Genomic DNA, 18,393 nt, shown 5'->3' with positions numbered 1-18,393 from the left:
TCTCTCTCTCTCTCTCTCTCTCTCTCTCTCTCTCTCTCTCTCTCTCTCTGTACACTTGGAACTTTTCCACTATATTCTACACTTATGGCAATATCATCTTAGCTCATTTGCAGTACTAATCCTTGATCAAAAAGATCATCCAAACCAGGCAGTGGTGGTGCACGCCTTTAATCCCAGCACTCTGAAAGGAGAAGCAGGCAGATCACTGTGAGTTTGAGGCCAGCCTGGTCTAAAAAGTGAGTTCCAGGACAGCCAGGGCTACACAGAGAAACCCTGCCTCAAAAAAAAAAAAAAAACAAAAAAAACATTATCCATATAATTCATATAATTCTAGTTAACAAATGTGTTCTGTTATTTCTATTGGTAAAGGGATAAATAAGGTATATTTGAGAATTATGGATTTGGGGGCTAGAGAGATGGCTCAGTATTTAAGAGCATTTGTTGGTCTTGCACAGGACATCAATTCAATTCCTAGTACTCACAGGTGGCTCACAACTATCCTTAACTGATGAAATAGGAATCCTGTTATGGAAACCCTTAAGGTTGTAAAAATGTCACTATACATTGTTTCACTGTATTAAACAGCTTTACTTGCTAAACAAAGATGGCTAAATGTTTATCAAAGTACTTATATTTTACAATGTCAAACAACCTAAAAGTTAAAACTTTAGTCTCAAATGTATACAACCCCAATCTGACTGCCTATAGTCAGAAATTTTTAATTTTCTTTGCTATTTTTTTAGTATTTATTTCATATTTTAAAAGAATATACTAATCAAGGGGCTGGAGATACGGCTCAGCGGTTAAGAGCACTGACAACCCTTCTGGAGGACCAGGGTTCAATTCCCAGCACCCATGCAGTAGCTGACAATTGTGTATAGCTCCAATTCCAGAGGATCCAGCAACCTTTACACAGACATATATGCATGCAAAATACCAATACACATAAAATAAAAATAAGAAAAATTTTAAAAAGAATATGCTAATCAGAGTTTTTTTACTTCTCAGTTTGAAATTTTATTTTGTCTTTGTTTTCTCCAGTTATTTATTTAGCAATATATATATATATAATATATATTCATAATATGTAAATATATATTGAATATGTATATATATTGAATATGTATATATTCAATATATGTAAAAGGTTTCCACATCATAGAAAAAAAGTCTTCAAAGACAAGCAGCATCTAAACATAGCACAGTATTCTGTCATAGTCGAAACTTCTTTAAGGACTCAACAAAACCTAAAAAATGAACTGTACTATCTCTAGCTTTACCAACTACAATGATCTTTGTTTTCTGAAAATAAAAAGAATGTTTTTCAAGCACAATTTATTGTTTTACATTATTACAGAAATGTATATACTAAAGTATAGATTATTTTGAGAGAAATTTAGCATTCATTTCAGGCAAAGAACTCGCTCTGTTTAAACTGGGTGATACGGTGGTGGCAAGTCTGTAATCCAATGCTTGGAATGTGAGGAAGGAGGTTAGCTCAAAGCTAGTATAGGCCACTCCCAAAATACACCCACTGCCTTTACACAGCCTATTGAAAAGAAAACTTGTGAAATTCTGCCATCTTCCTAACATAGTAAACAATGTTAGTAGTAACCCCACATATAGTTGGCTTCTAACAGCAAGTCCCACTTCCTGCATCTCTCACTCAAATTATTTGCTCCAAATGTTCATTATTCCAGATAAGGGATAACTGTTAAACATTTTTTAATGCCATATTAATTTGTAACATTGTTCCAAACTCTGTTCTCTGACAGTTTCCCTATTCTAAATCCAATATAAGGATTACAGTTCAGGAGTTTATTTCAGAGACCAAGCTTCTTCTTTTTAAAAAAGACTAAGAATTCAAAAGAAAAGTGTATAGCAGAATCTTATTCAAGAAAGATTATTGCTGGTATAACAGCTTTAACTACATTAATTGCTAGCACCACTGCTTCTGCAATTGCTTTGATACAAGAAGTTAAGACAGCTACTTTTGTTAATCATTTAGCAAAAAATGTTACTAATGTGTTGAATGTACAAGAGGATTTAGATAGGCATTTGGAGCAACGGATTGATGCTCTTTATCCTATTAAAATTATTGGAAGGAGGTTCAGAGTTTAAGGTAAGGAGCCATTGAGAGTCATGCCAAATACAATTGGATTCGTGTGAGTTTTAAAATTTACAGTGGTAGTCATTATAATTAGGAAAAAGTTTAAAGACACTTGGAGTGTATTTGGCATAATTCTAACACCTCTCTGGATGTTTTAACTTTGCATAGCGAGTTTATGAATTTAAAGAATGTTACTCTGCTGAATGTTGATGGGGCGGATACTGCTGATAAAATTACCCATGGCCTGAGGTCAGTATTTCTATTTTGGTCAAGCTTCAAGAATGGCATATATAGCTTGATCATGCTAGCCCTTTTTGTCCTGGGAAGACTTTTATTCCTCCCCATTGTGTTAAGCCCTTAGAAACAGTGGTCACAGGAATGTTCATGGAATTTTGTTTATTGCCTTGCTTGTTCTTTGACTATTTTTGTTGTTTGTCTTGCTTGGTACTTGACTATTTGCATCTATTGTGTTGCTAGACCCTCAGCCTAGAACTTACCTGAATACTTGCCTGTAATTCAAATGGTATAAAAGCAAAAAGGAAGAGGGGAGATAGGATAGAGGACTTTAGGGAGGGGAAATGGGGAAAGGGGATGACATCCGAAATGTAAATAAATAAACTATCCAATAAAATAAAATGGTATAAAAGCAAAAAGGAGGAGGGAGGATGGGATAGAGGGTTTTTAGAAGGGGAAATGGAGAAAGGGAATGACATCTGAAATGTAAATAAGTAAAATATCCAATAAAAAAAAGAATAAAAAAAGACTAAGAATTCAAAAGAAAAGTTTATAGCAGAATCTTATTCAAGAAAGAAAATTCTTACCATGTTGAATTGTTGCTGTAGTTTTTCATTTGCATAATTTATACAGAACTGTTCAAAACTATTTATCTCAAAGGTTTCAAATCTGTAATATCGAAAAAGTAAAGTAGAAAGAAAAGAAAAATAATAATTTTAAAAAATATTTAAAATATGCACACTTGGAAGAGAAAACTGGGAAGTTGCTTAACATCACCTTTTCTTTTACTTATGAGATAAAGGTCTGTAAGTTGTAAAGGACAGAATATGATGAGCATCAGCTGAGACAAAGCTTCCTTTGTATGGTCCTGCCTAAGGATATGCAGCCTTGGGTGTTTGAGGCTAATTCATCCTCCAGTAGGAAAACAATAGAACTATGCTAAAGCCACAGTTCTTATCAATTTATTCTCCTAACATTTCACACAAAAGAGAGAGATAGAAACAGAAGCCTTATAGGTTCTTCTGAAAAACTGAACCAGAGAGTGAAAAATTAGCTGCCAAACAAGTCCTTGTACAAAAAAGTATCAATATTTACAGTAGTGTATTCAGAGAAGGGAACTAGAAATGAAATTGTATTTTTAGAAATTCAATAATTTATCATATGAGAGTCTGAAAACCAATTAATTCTACCCATTAGCTTAGTTGATATACTCTGGAGCTGAGTTAATTTTTGTTTTAAGCAATGTGCATTTTTTTGCATCATTATATCTCCATCATCAAGACACTTCTGAATGGTTATAAGTAGGATTTCCTTCTCTTCTCCAGTAGAAAGCAAATTAAACAGTGCAAAGAGGTACAAAACACCTCCAAATAAACAACTGCTTCCCAGCAGCCTAGGGCAGCCAGCCAAATGCACTCACCCGTAAATGTCCAGCACACCAATGAAAGAGTGCTGTTTGACAGCGGAATGGAGAGCCTGATTGACATGATCAACAATCCAGTTAAAGAGCTTAGCATAAATGTGCTTGGCTAAAGCATCTCGGGCATTTGTGGCCTGCAGCTTGGAGATGGGCTTGATGTATGTCTCTGTGGCAGTAGCTAGCTTTCGGTGGCAAAGCCAGTGACACATCTCTTCATAATCCACACCCATAAGGTCACAGAAGATGATAAGAGGCTCATGCTTAGGCTACAAAAGAGAATGTGTTATTGTGTATGGCCAAATCAGAGAATAATTTCTGAAAAAGGTCACAAAATTCAGCAGTATCTCTGTCAAACAGATATTAACGTCATTCATATCTGATCAGTGAATATAATCAGAAGCATCCATACATAATCCAGCATCTGGAAGTCACTTTGCAATCTCTTGTAGGGCTCATTTTAAACAAACAAACAAAAAAAACCCATTCTTGGTTTGGCTGTATCTCTATTAGGTCATAGTAAATCACTCAGTCAAGAATCTGTCAGCTAGTCATCAAATCTGTGGTATTAAACAAAAATAAGCATGGCTCCTGTGTGGTCTGAATGAGAATGGGCCTCAGCAGATCATGTATCTCAATACTCGATTCCCAGTTAGTGGAACTGTTTGGAAATGATTGGGAGGTGTGCCATTCTTGAAGGAGGTGTGTTACTGGGAGCAGATCTGGAGGTTTCAAAAGCCCACATCATCCCCAGTGTCTCTTTATCTCTACCTTGTGCACGTGGATCAAGCCATAAGCTCTTGGCTACTGCCTTTACTGCCTCGCCTGTCTGCCTGCTGCCATGTTTCCCTGTGACAGTCATGGACTCACTTTCTGAAACTGTAAGCCCCAAATAAATTCTTTCTTCTATAAGTTGCCTTGTTCATGATGTCTTATCACAGCAACACCTAGTGTTTGCAGTCTTATGGGACATACTTAATGACATGTGAAACATTGAAAAGAGGCAGACACAGTGGTGAGAATCCATAGGAGGGGAGTTCTCTCTATCCAGCATGGCAGGAGACAGTTATCTTAGATCATACATTAGAATATGAAAGAATAGCCAGTACTTACTTCTTGGTCAAGAGAAAAGTTGTCTAAGTTGAGGGTAACAGCAAGATTTTTAAAAACTCAAAACAACTGCAGTAGGAGGGAAACTAGCAAGAGGAGGAGTAAAATAAAGTAGAAAATGTACAAACTGAAGCCACAGAGGCCGTGACTGACCTGCATCCTCAGGCCACTGAAGGTCTGAAGAGGTCTGAAGTAGACAGTCTGATGTCATTTGAAGGGCTTTGGGATTAGAATTCGTTAATGACTAACATATCCCTGAATCCCTTACATATTTTCTGTGGATCTTATATGAGTGGGTTTTGATAAATCTTGTCTTGTTTAATCCATGTCACTGTGTTTTATTTTCCCATATCTTGCATCTGACAACATTCCTGGGTAGTGCCAGGTTATACATCATCTCTCAGTGAAAACTGAGGATTGGAGATCCCAGAGAACAAACAACTTGACAAAGACAATCACATGGCTAGTTTCTATCAGCATTGTCATTAAAGCCTGAGTTTCCTGACGTCCTCATCTCTGGATCCTGAGGTAGTCACCTCAGACTCAGATTCAGAACCTTCATTTACAACACCTACCGATCATGAAGGAACAATACGTGCTACAGCATGGACCAACTGTGAAAGACCACGTATCACAAGATTCAACTTCTATGAGTGTCCAGGATACATAACTCTACAGAGCAAGATATGGTAGACTCAAGTTGTTTGAGTTGAGGAGATAGGAGTACAAGTTGGTGATAGGTAAGATGTCCAGGCTTCTTTTTCAAAGTATTTTAAGCTACCTGTGGTGATGGTTGAACACACCTATGAGCATACTCATAACCATATACTGGTGCTGGTAAATAGATTATATCTCAATAAAGCTGCTTTTGGAAAGAAACAAAACAAAACCAAAAACTGGTGCCAGGTGTGATTATATTTATCTGTAGTCCCAGATTGTCACAAGTTTGAGATCAGCCTGGCCACAGGCAAGACTCTATCTTTAAGGAGGAGGGCACTTAGTTTCTTAAAAGAAATTAGATGTTTAAATCAGAGCTATTATTTTCTCCTTTAAAAAATATTGGGGCAAGAGAGATGGCTGGGTGGGTAAAAGAGCTTGCTGCACAAGCCTGATGACGTATGTTCAATCCCTGGGACCCAAGCAAAAAGCTGGACATGATGGCAATCATCTGTAATCCCAGTACTCCATGATAGAATGGAAAGCAAAGACAGGAGAACTGGCCAAAACCATGAACAGGTAGAAACAAGAGAGACCTGCCTCAGTGGGGTGTAAGGGGAAAACCAACTCCCAAAAGGTGTACTTTGGATTCCACATGTGTGGTCAGCACTCACATACACACATACAAACAAACACACAAATAAAAATAATGGTGCTGAAAAGATAGGTCAGCAGGTAAAAGTACTTGCTACACAATATCAGGACTGGAGTTTGCATTCTAGCACCCATGTAATAAGCCACTGCCTGAATCTCTAGCTCTGAGAGATCCAATGCCCTCATCTGGCCTGTATACACATACAGATTTATGTACCTGTGTGCTTATACATGTGCACAAAAACTGAGTAAATAAAATAATAAACAAGTAAATGAAATTAAATCTACTGTCGATCTAGAGAGATGGCTCAGTAGATAAAGTGGACCTGAATTTGCCCCCCAGGACCATGTTCAAAAAGACTAACATGGTGGCATGTTACAAACACAGTGACTGTAAATTGTACAAAGGCCCCAAGTTCTATCTCTAGTTGTAAAACAAACAAACAAAACTAACAGACAGGCATTAAAATCTATTAAAATTGCATTAAGCTTGATCTGGACTTACAGCTATTGTGCAGCTGTCTGAATCTCGAGATGCAAATCCAACATTGCCTAAGTGAAGAATACCAGCGAGTATTCGAAAAATTCCCATTTGGTAAGATTCACTAATTCCTGAAATAGAGTAAAAACAAGCACTTGATGTCAACAAAGAACACTGAATAGTAACAAAGAAATTATAAGAAAAATTTAAGTCTACTATTAATTCTTGAATATTCCCAGATGTGTATATTACATATTTAGTCACATATAACAATACTTTCAGTTTTGTTCACAGTAACACATTAGGCAGTTTCGCAATGTGGGTTGTGGAGTGTGCCTAATATGGTCTCATGTCTTGCAATAATCACAGACACGTAACTTCATTGTCTATGACTTGGTTTTCTCACTTGAGATAAGGGGATAATTTTGCAAAGAGTGTTTGTAATATTAAATGAAATAATGTGCAGAGCATACCTGGACATGTTAGGTATTAAAAAAAATTACTATTGTCACATCTTAGACGTATAAGTATTTTATTAATATTATTGCCACTACTCATCCCTACTCTAAATGCATATTGTAGCCCAATAAGGCTGATTTAAGTTGGATTATTGAATTACTTCTAAGTATAGATTAATTAGGAATGAAAGAGATCCAAATATTAGAAGTGTTCAGATGGTTCTATATCCTAAGCTAATAAGTGAAGATCCAAACACAGCACTGGAACAAGACCTAAATGATAGGGTGAGATCAGAAAGTTGGATACTTTATGGCTTTTACCAGATCTGGCTTCAATTTTTCAGTAAAGAACAAAAGTTCTAGAATATTAAACATAATTCTGTAAGTAAAAGTGTAAAACTATTTTAAAAACATTTTTATAAAGGGTAATAGAGAATTAACCTTATGGTGAATAGTTTTGCTATTTCCTACATTATGTAATGGCTTGCTTGCTTTCCTTCCTTCCTTCCTTCCTTCCTTCCTTCCTTCCTTCCTTCCTTCCTCCCTCCCTCCCTCCCTCCTTCCTTCCTTCCTTCCTTCCCTCCTTCCTTCCTGTCTGTTTGGTTTATTTATTTTTATTTTTTTGAGACAAGGCCTTATCTATGTAGCCCTGGCTGTCCTTTAACTCACTGTGTAGACTAGACTGGCCTCAAACTCAGAGATTCTGCTGCCTCTGGCTCCTGAGTGCTGGGATTAAAGGAAAGGAGCGTACTATCATAACTCTGTTGTACCTTGATAGTAAGGTTATAGTCTACCATTTTCAGACAGCTTTCTTTAGCTTTGTGAAAAATGGAAGACTCCCTTTTTCTTAATGGGGCATACTCTTCTTTGCCTGAGCTGAGGATCATGACCCACAATCTTCTACCTGAGGAATATCACATTACAAGTTCAATCTCCTGGAATCCGTCTCCATGCAAATGAGGTATCCATAGAACCTTAAGCCTCAGTCAATGAAACTTTACCCTAAAAAGAACCCCTTCCCACTATCCAAGGTTCATATATATATAGCCCTTGATTCACCCAAATAAAGTATATGTGCACAAGCTATTTCATTGACTACTGTCTGACAGAGTAGTTTCACTGAATGTCCTCTCAAAGAACTGTAACACTGAAGAGCTGTAACACTGTAATCTTTGGAGAAGATGCCTACCTGACACCCCCCCTTCAGGCCTCTGGTCTTCTACCCCTCAACTTCCCACCCCCCAACCCCTCCTCACCCCTAGCATTTACTGCCAGACCAGGATCCTGTCCACCCACCAGTTCTGGACTTCGCTATATCCTTTCCCACCAGGTGTGCAACAGTCCTGGACACCCTCAAGGGAAGAAGTAAAAACCAGAAACACAGCTCCATACTGGACTTTCAAAATTCTTAAGTAAAACAATACTCTCTGGGACTTAATGTGCACATGGATCAACTGTACACCCTGCTAAAATGCAGATGCTGAGTCCAATGTTTTGTGAAGTAGTATGAGAGTGTATTTTTAGCAAGTCTTACAGGGTTCAGGACCTAAGCTCCCTTATTAGAAGGTATATCTCTAAATAACAAAATACAGTATTTGAGTTACTTTTATTCTGAGGCTTTTTTTTTAAAGAGCACCTTTAGAGATTGTATACTATTTACAACTCTAAGTATAAACTGACTGGCACTCAGATTTAACACTTGCTTTTTATTTATTTATATTTTAAAATTTTATTTAATCTTTTTTTCACATTCCAGATTTTATCCCCCTCCCAGTCCACCCTCTGACTATTCTCCATCTCATACCTCCTCCCCACAGCCCTGTCTCTAAGAGGATGTCCCCATCTCTCCACTCCCCAGCACACCAGACCTCTACAGTCAGTGGGATCTGCTTCAGAAACACAGCAATAACACTATGCGCATGTATAAAATTCTCAAACAAAATTTTAAAATTCCTTTATCAAAAACAATGAAAACAGTAGAATACATGTGTTCTGTCACCATGCCAATTTAGTTTTGCTTTTTAGCAGTTGTAAAGACCCTGAAGACAGCAATAAAAATAATGCAGCAAAGCCTGCACTGGCACAGTGTCACATGCCCTCCATCCCAGCACAGAGACGGAGGCAGAGGGACTGCAAGTCCTAGACCAGGCTGGGCTACATGGTTAAAACCTATCTCCAAACATTACCAACAAACAAAGCCAAAAAACCAAGTAATCAAGCTCCCGAACAACCAAGACCCACAGAATATGTTTATACAAAATCCATTTCAATTAGTCTCAAACCCTAGATTTTTTTTAAACATTTAGCTAAAAGTTAATCTTACCTCTCTGGATGCTGAAATATGGTTTTAAAGTGCAATTCAATGATCTTTGGTGACTTTACAAGGTTGAGCCACTACTGCCACTATCTAATCCTAGAACCATTCTAAGAAACGCCATGCCCATTTCTCTGCGTTCCATACATGTGAAATCTCCCAGCACTGTTGACCAGTTAACACAAAGACAAACGAATATTCCAAACAAAGACTGCTTGAGTCCAAATGACCAGCACTCATGAGTTCAAGACAGATGACATTACCCAGCAGAGAGCAGGCCTGCCTGGTGTGCGCCATCTCCTTTGCATCATCCACTCCTTCTATCATAGGGCTGCCTCCTTGCTTCGTGTAATGAAAACTATCTGCATTTCCTGCAGTGAAGGAAAGAAAAGGTTTTTAGTGTATGAGAAGGTTAGACTTCCACCCTATAAACATGCTGAATTACAGGTAGTGACAACACACTGATTACACACACACGCACACGCACACGCACACGCACACGCACACGCACACGCAAGGTTTGGAGTCTGTCTAGTTTACACTGACATTCTAATATAAAGTTTAAGATTTTATCTTAATTGGTGAAATAAATAATGTTTTCTTCAGAGTTAGTTCCAAACAAGCTACTAGGACAAGTTTCCTCTTTCATCAGAACAGTTTTCAAACATATATAAAAGTGAGGTGAGCCAGGCGGTGGTGGCACATACCTTTAATCCCAGCCCTTGGGACACAGAGGCAGCTGATAGCTATGAGTTCCAGACCAGCCTGGTCTACAGAGCCAAAGATAACCAAGGCTACACAAAGAAATCCTGTCTCAAAATGAAATGAACAAAACAAAATGAACCACAAAATAAACAAACAAAATAGCAGAGGCTAGACCCTAAACCCACCTCCTCCTTACCCAGCTTCCACAGGGCCAGTCCTGTGCCTGATTAGAGCCACACCCTCCTCCCCGTGGGGGTTCTAAAGCTAGATGCAGACCTCCAGGAATCATTTTCTTCATAAATATTTTAGTACTAAGGAGGATTTTTTTTTGACAAACTTGAGAACTCAAAACTTAACAGAAAAGAACACCAATACGAGAAATCTAGTGTCATATTCATACCTAACCGCAGCATCTTAAATTCAGGTAACTTTGCTGAAGCACAGAGCTGATAGAAGATATGGTAGTTTCTCTCTTCTTCTGCCTTTGAAATAAGAAGAGTTTTCAATTGTGGCATTTTAATATAAAACTCAGGAAAATCTATGATAACATAAAATTTTAATGTTGTATTATCTCAGTAAATCCCCACATTTTGTAAAACTGATTTAAATAATTAACCCTTATGATTTATAGTATATATGCAAGATAGGAGGATGGCTTGAGACTTGAAGCCAGATTAGGCAAAACAGTAAGACTCTGTCTCTTGAAAAATAGAAAATAAGTAATAAAGATGTACTAGTCATATTCAGTATAAATACCAGCGAGCAAGGATTTTAAGGTTTTTTAGTATTGTAGTCTAAACCCATGACCTCGAATATTCTAGACAAGTGTTCCCTACCACTGCACTATAGCCCAAGTCTAGTTTCGACCCTTTTTATTGAGATAGTCTTATCTAAATGTCTTTTCTGTCTCTGAATTCCTCTGTAGATCAGACAGCCCTTAACTTGTGATTCTCCCAATTCAGCCCCCTGAGAGGCCTATAACATTTTGCCTGGCTTAGTAATGCTTTCTGAATTAGTGAACAACTTGATAGATGGCCAAAATAATAAATAAATAATAATAAATAATAAATAAATAAAATAAATAAATAATAAATAAATCCATAATAAATAAATAAATAATAAATAATAATAAATCCATAAACATACTTTCCCTATACATTTATATATTATAAACTTTGTAGTATGTAACATATATATTTTTCCTATGAATAATAATTTGATAAAGTAAAAAAACAATAATTTATAATCTATGGTCAATTTTTAGTATTTCCTTAGTCTTTTTCTACATATACACCTAGAGTATAGTTGCAAAAATTATTAACATTCGATCAACATATTTTTAGAATTTGCAATATATCCATGCCAATAAATATTAATGTTAATAAGGTTAAGGGAAGTCTTAAAACGCAAAGGCATCAATGACTATTGCAGGACACAGGACACTGAATAAACATACCGATGATCACAAGCACAATGAGGCAAGAGATCAAGTGGTTCAGCAAACAGAAACTAGAAAAGCAGGTGGCTCAGCAGAAACACTACAGTCATCCTGTACAGGATGGCTAATGCTCGGCCTATTTATTTTGACTATGATTCATTTGTTATAACAAACATTCTCAATGTTCTAGACTCCTGGAGACTGGGGAGCTGTAAGACTTACTACCACACTTAAAGATAAGGATGAAGGCTTACCATTCTTCTCAGGCAGTAACAGCCACTAGTCAACATACTGACCAAGGTCAATTTCCTACTTTGCTCACAATCCTACAAATTTCTTTTTTTCAAACATTAATTTTCACTTTATGTACATAGGTGTTTTGCCTGTACGTATGTCTGTGCACCACATGTGTGCAGTATGTGTAGAAGGCAGGAGAAGGTATTGAATCTCCTGGGACTAGAGTTACAGACAGTTGGTAGCCATTATATATGTACTGGGATTTGGACTCAGATCCTCTCTTAACCTCTGAGTCATGTCATTAGTCTCAAGTTCCTACACATATCTATGTGGATTTCATGCATTTCTGTTTCACTCATTCTTTCTTCTCACTAATAGACTTAAAAAAATCCTATGTGTGAATAATACTGTTATTTGTAACTTAAATACTAGAGTAACAGTAGAGGGTAGCTATTGCCTTACTATCAATATCAAATGCTATGTTTATAGATATCAAGCATTATAATTTGCTTAAGATTAAATATTTAACCAGGCACAATCCCAAAGTCAAAGCCAGGGTATCTGGACACCACAACTCTTGACTCTTGGTATGTGCTAGACAACTTCAAAGCCACAACAGACTTAGGCAATAAACAATGGACCCTGACATGTGGAATATTTGAATTTAAATGATGTGGCATCAAGCATATGGGTCACTGAGACTCTGGGTCTCGGTATGAGGTATGTAGTGGATCACCAGGAACCACATACTGACTTTTTTTTAATGATAATCAACATTGCCTAGAATGCCTACAATGTATGACTATACACCAGCTAGTGCTATAAATGTGTAACATGTCTCCCTTTCCGTCAGAAAGAAACAACAATGTAAGTGTCAACAAAAAATCCTATACAAATATTCAACTATGGTTTTGATGGCAGTTTACAGCCAGGTTACAAAGACTTTCTTTTAGCTCTGTGGCAGTACAGAGCTGGGCTGAAACATCAGTGTTAACAGGAAGAATGCCAGTCTGTAGAAGAGCGCTGGGAGCCCTTCCTTACTGGGTTTCTTCTAAAGAGCATGTTCACAAACAGCCCTGCCTATTCGATGGAACTTGGGACGGATATTATGTAACTATTCTATAATAGATCGGGGCCACATGGCTCAGTACCTGTTGGGTTCTTTCCTCGGCTCATTAGCCCACTTCCATCCCTTGGGTGTTTTTCCTTTCTTAATGAGCTGTCTGTTTCTATTTCTAACCACATCCCTTCCCAATCCATTGCTCTAGGGTACAAGAGCCTAGAATTGGGTGCCTCGGAACTCAGATCTGGGGCTAGATACTCCTGAGCACACTTTTCCTTTCACTGTCTGACTTCCACACCTAGCTTAAAAGGCCTGACTTTCCTCTATCTCCCCTCTTCCTGGTGGTTGCTGGGATTTTGAGCTTTCCTCTATTGTTGCTTTACTTTCAAACTTTAAAAGTATGCTCAAGCCTCTGAGTCCATTTTTCAACTATTTTAATAAGACTAAGATAGAACTCCCTCCTCATAATTTTCCTGATAACATTACTATCCTACCCAAATAATGTCATATCCTAAGAATCAAAAAGAAGCAAAGACGACAGGTATATTTTGTTTTTCTTGAGCTGAGTTCAAATTGTAACTCTTTGAAGACATAGATAAATGCTTTATCAGTTGGAAAATATAGAGGCAAGACTAAATAGCACCTCTTTTTAACTAGCCTTTTCAACAAGCATCTTGTAAGAAAAATTCAAAACCACTATACCAGACTCAGAAAGACAAATACTGCATTCTTTCTGCTATATGGAGAACCTAGATTTAAATATAAATAAATGCATGACACATGCACATATATAAAACGACATGAACACACAACATGAAAGTAGCATAGAGACTGTGAGGAACGATGCCTATACAGTGGACAGTAGAGAACAAGAGGTCATGGAGTAGAGAAGACATGATGTGTTTTCTTTCACATGCACAATCTAGCTTTAGGATATAGATAGATATGCATACATATACGTATATGAATAAAAGCAGACCAGCAAGAGAAAAGAAGAACAGCAGGGAGTACAGGAGTGGTATGGAGCTAGGAACAATTACATATATGTGTATGGATATCATAATGAAATCCATTATTTTAGATAGTAACTGTAAAGTTATCAAAATATGAAGCATTAAACCTAAATCAATGTCCACTTTCAAGGACTATTAGGTTCAAGAGGTTGTCCCCAACTTCTGACGCAGCAGTTTACATTTTACATGTTTCTATCCAAGTGTGATTTAAAGTAATGCCATGAGAATATGCTCAAGAGTACTATGAAATAAAGTATATCATACTAGCAAGCAAGGGCTCTCTAGTTGTTCAGTATGGCTTTGTCCTTGGGAATAAAATGACCATCATTTTGGAGAAGAGATTATGTTGGCTCTCATAGCCATGAAAACTAATTGAGCAGAGGCCTAAAGAAGTAGCTGTATGTAAAGTAATGCCAATGGAGCTGAGATATATCCGAGTAGAAAGAGGGAAATTGGGGTCAAAAGTGTCAGATGAGACTGCAGCCATTACTTTCTGCTCTGTCCTCCCCCAGTGCAAATGATCTTGGGAGATGCTAGGAAATAAAAACAAAACCAACTAACTTAGCCAAGCAAACAAAACCCCCAAAACCGGAAGGTTAACTGAAAGGGGGCTCTATGATACAGCTTGCATGAGGTTGTTATCCATCATGGATGGACATTCATGGTGACAGAGCTGCTTTGGGGTTAACATCTATGCAAATAAGCCTAATAAATTCATTGGGCAGTCAAACTGGACTCCCATAAAATAGCTTCTATTCTGTCCTTGGTGCTCTCTTTTGGGTATTTGTTCCTGTCTACCCAAGAAAACTTTACATAACAGTAATTATAAAGTAATCCTAAAACACACAAGTATTTGAATATATGCACATCCAGCTTACCTGGAACACCACTCTGGATTTCTCTAAAAGGTAAGTTCTCATATTGGCACCGATGATTCGATATCTCTTGTCAAAACCAATTTCAATATATTTTCCAAACCGGCTGCTATTATCATTCCTGGTTGTTTTGGCATTTCCAATTGACTAAGAAGCAAGAGAAAAAACAGGATCTTAGAAGGGCAGTGCATGGCATTCACAAAGCTTACTCAGAGAGAGAAGGAATAGAATCTAATTCTTCCATTTTTAGTGATCCTTTTAAGATGAGATCCAATTTTTCCCCTGTAGGGAGCACACGTGTCTGCTTTGCCCAGCTGCACAGGTAGATACCAATAGTCTTTCTTTGTCTTGTTATTCTCACACAAATGCATTTCAGAAGCAGAAGGACTAATGGACGCAGCAGTGGTGAAATTTCCATACACCATCTGGGGCATACAAACATTCATGTCCACAGAGAGAGAGATATAGGGCTGGAGCTGCCAGAGCAAAGCCTTGTCCTTAGCCATCAAAAACTCAGAAGACTGTCTTATGTGACACCATTAAGACAAAGAAAAAATTTCCTGGAAATGCTGGTTTGGTATAAAAGGTCTCTTTAGAAACTAGCCAGTTCTATCATTTTATCCCATAGCAACAAAGGACAAATGATACTGCTTATAAGCAGAATATTTAGTATTATCCACCCTACTGATTGATTACATTTTGAGGCAGCATCTCACATACCCGAGGCTAGCCATGAGTTCCTTATATAGACAAGGATTCCTTTAAACTTATATCTTCCTGCTTCTACTTCCCAAATGCAGAAGGTATAGGCATGTGTCACCATGCCTGGCTTTATGCACTTTAAATGTCATTTTCAGAAACCAGAAGTAAAAACATGTCTCTTTCTTGCATATTCTGTGAATGTGTGTATGTGTACCAGCACATGCATGCAGTTGCACTGTACATGTGTGTGCATGTGTACATAAAGCCCAGAGGTTAATGTCAGTTGTCTTCCTTGATCGGTGTCCACTTTATTTACTGAGCAGGGTTTCTCACTGTACCCAAAGCTTATTGACAATGCAGCGTATCTCAATACCCATCATGCCCTTGGAATCCTGTCTCTACCACCTAAGCACTAGGATTTTAGGCAGGCCACCAAACCCAGCTATTTTTGTTTATGTTTTTATGGTTTCTTTCTTTCTTATTTTTTCCTGAGACAAGGTATATGGCTATCCTAGAACTCAATATAGAGACCAGGCTGGCCTCAAACCCAGACATCTGCCTGCCTCTGTCTCTCAGTTTAATCTCTGTGCTAGGATTAAAGGCATGTGTCACTACCGCCTGGCTAAGCCCAGCTTTTTAATGGAGGTGTTTAAGACCTAAAGTCTGGTTTGAATGCTTACAGGGGTCTATCTACTTTATCTATCAAGCCACCCCTCCAGAACCTAACTGGTTTTTGTTGTTGTTGTTTTGAGTTTGTTGCTTGCTTGCTTTAAAGACAGGGTCTCATGTAGTTCAGGTTCACTCTGAACTTGCTATGTAGCTGAGGCTAACCTTGAACTCCTGGTCCTCCTGCCCCTACCTATAGAGTGCTAGGATTACAGGTATGTGCACCAGGCTCTGTTCATGTTAGGCAGGCACTCTTCCAAATGAGGAACTCTACAGCCCAACATTGATTTTAATGGTTTTATCTAACTTGTAAATATCTTCAACCATATACTGAGAATTTAAATTTTACTAAATATTGTTCATAACCTTAAGTTTTTGATGGCATATGCCTGCTTTTTAACTTAGTGACATGCTTCTGTAACTCTTTTAAGTCAAAATAAAAACATAGTGTAGTTAGAAGAGCAAGCATTCACATAATGCATATATTAAACACTGAATAACGTTATTCCGTATAAGATTAACGTTTGTCCCTTGTACAAAGTCTTTTAGGATTAGTATATGAAAGCCACAGCAAACAGAGTGATGTGAAAATGGTGTAAAGTGTTAAGAGAGAACAAGTTTCAGGGATAAAAACAATAGGATTCTAGCTAGCCGGAGGAGCCAGCATACTTACCTGATCTTCTCATCAAAGACAATGAGGTAGTATTTTAAAAGAAATACAGTGTCATCATTTGTGTTGGCTATGAAGATACTATTAGAATTTGGATTATTACTTTTAAAGTACTTTAGAAGAGGAATAAAAATGATTGAAAACTATCTTTCTAGCACAATATAGTGATTTTTAAAAAGCTTAGGATAATTTTTTTAAAATTTTTTTTTGAACATGAGATGCTTTTTTATAGCATGTTTTACAAGGGGAGGGGCTAAGAGGGGCCAGGTGGTGGAAAAGTACAGAATCTTCTTGGCCTGTGCCTTGAAACATGTCATGGTCTATACGGTACACTGCCTTGAATTATGATCTACTTGCTATTCTTCAGAAGATATGGTACACTGCTTGAGTTATGGTCTCCCTGCTATTCTTCAGAAGATATGGTACACTGCTTTGAGTCTATCGGCAGTTGCCAAGCAGGATCTTGCGGTTGCCAAGCTTCAGGGGACATTGTGCAGGTGGGGAAAGGTAGGGGGTGAGGGTAAGGGCGAGGGTCCTGGCTTCTGGCACATCTGGATTAGAACTTCTAACAGCAGGCATCAGGGGTGATTCATTTTTACCTGGGATGCTGCGTGAGTTCAAGCTCCTGGGAGTCCCTGTTTCTCTCGGTTTTCTGGGGTTGGATACGGAGCTGCCGCCTGTGACCTGCTCTATGTTCGGACCCAGACGGGAAGCCAGCTTAGGATAATTTAACCAGATAGATACTTAGTTTGTTTTTTTGTTTTTGTTTGTTTGTTTGTTTGTTTTTTGAGACAGGGTTTCTCTGTGTAGCCCTGGCTGTCCTGGAACTCACTCTGTAGACCAGGCTGGCCTCGAACTCAGAAATCCGCCTGCCTCTGCCTCCCAAGTGCTGGGATTAAAGGCGTGTGCCACCACTGCCTGGCTTTTTCTTTTATTTTGTTTGTTTTTTTTTAAACAGACACTTAGAAATTATAAACTCATGTGAGTTTGTGTGTTTGTGTGTGTGTGTGTGTGTGTGTGTGTTGGTTGTGTTTTAATACCCAAAGACCTTGCTGTATAAGCAAACTCAGAAAATAAACCTTTCATTCAATGACAAGAGCCTTGGATAACTGATTGGTCAAAGATCCTACTACAATAGTAGTTGGTGAAGATGTTGCCTTTAGGAGTTCTTCGATGTACTGTTCACTTATGAGACAAATGTGGAAACTGTCTTAAGAGCCCATTGTATGAACAAGGCTTTGAAACTGGAATTGATCACTGGTGCTGCTGCCATTGCTGAAATTCAATTTGCAGAGTACACTTTTCCTGCCTTTGGTCAGATTGGAGCTGTAAAGAGTCACTATTGCTCTGGAGTCTTTTCAACTGTGGGAGCCTCACCATCAGGCCCACAGGACTCTCTCTCATTCTCAGAGTCCTGAAGCTTGTTTTGCCAATTGTTCAGGGACGAGAGTGATTATACTCAGAAGCTCTTTCCTTCTTTCTTTCTTTCCTTCTTTCTCTTTCTTTCTTTCTTTCTTTCTTTCTTTCTTTCTTTGTTTTGTTTTGTTTTGTTTTGTTTTGTTTTGTTTTGTTTTGTTTTGTTTTGTTTT

At 37.9% G+C, this 18,393-nt stretch overlaps 1 protein-coding gene across 4 annotated transcripts in view; it reads right to left on the bottom strand.

Moving 5' to 3' along the window:
• The window catches only part of Myo5a (myosin VA), a 154,355-nt gene that overhangs the window by 80,084 nt on the left and 55,878 nt on the right, over window positions 1-18,393 (bottom strand). For all 4 annotated transcript variants that reach the window (XM_028773618.1, XM_028773619.1, XM_028773620.1 and 1 more), the window contains 6 exons: window positions 14,770-14,913; window positions 10,541-10,622; window positions 9,699-9,806; window positions 6,688-6,794; window positions 3,765-4,030; window positions 2,932-3,013 (listed from right to left, as the gene is read on the bottom strand). In XM_028773618.1, coding sequence (XP_028629451.1) covers window positions 2,932-3,013; window positions 3,765-4,030; window positions 6,688-6,794; window positions 9,699-9,806; window positions 10,541-10,622; window positions 14,770-14,913 — 789 coding nt within the window. The remainder of the gene's footprint in view (window positions 1-2,931; window positions 3,014-3,764; window positions 4,031-6,687; window positions 6,795-9,698; window positions 9,807-10,540; window positions 10,623-14,769; window positions 14,914-18,393) is intronic.

The sequence above is a fragment of the Grammomys surdaster genome, unplaced genomic scaffold (assembly GCF_004785775.1).
Source record: "Grammomys surdaster isolate TR1022 unplaced genomic scaffold, NIH_TR_1.0 231, whole genome shotgun sequence".
Lineage (NCBI taxonomy): Eukaryota > Metazoa > Chordata > Mammalia > Rodentia > Muridae > Grammomys > Grammomys surdaster.
This window is presented reverse-complemented; position numbering and strand designations above follow the sequence as displayed.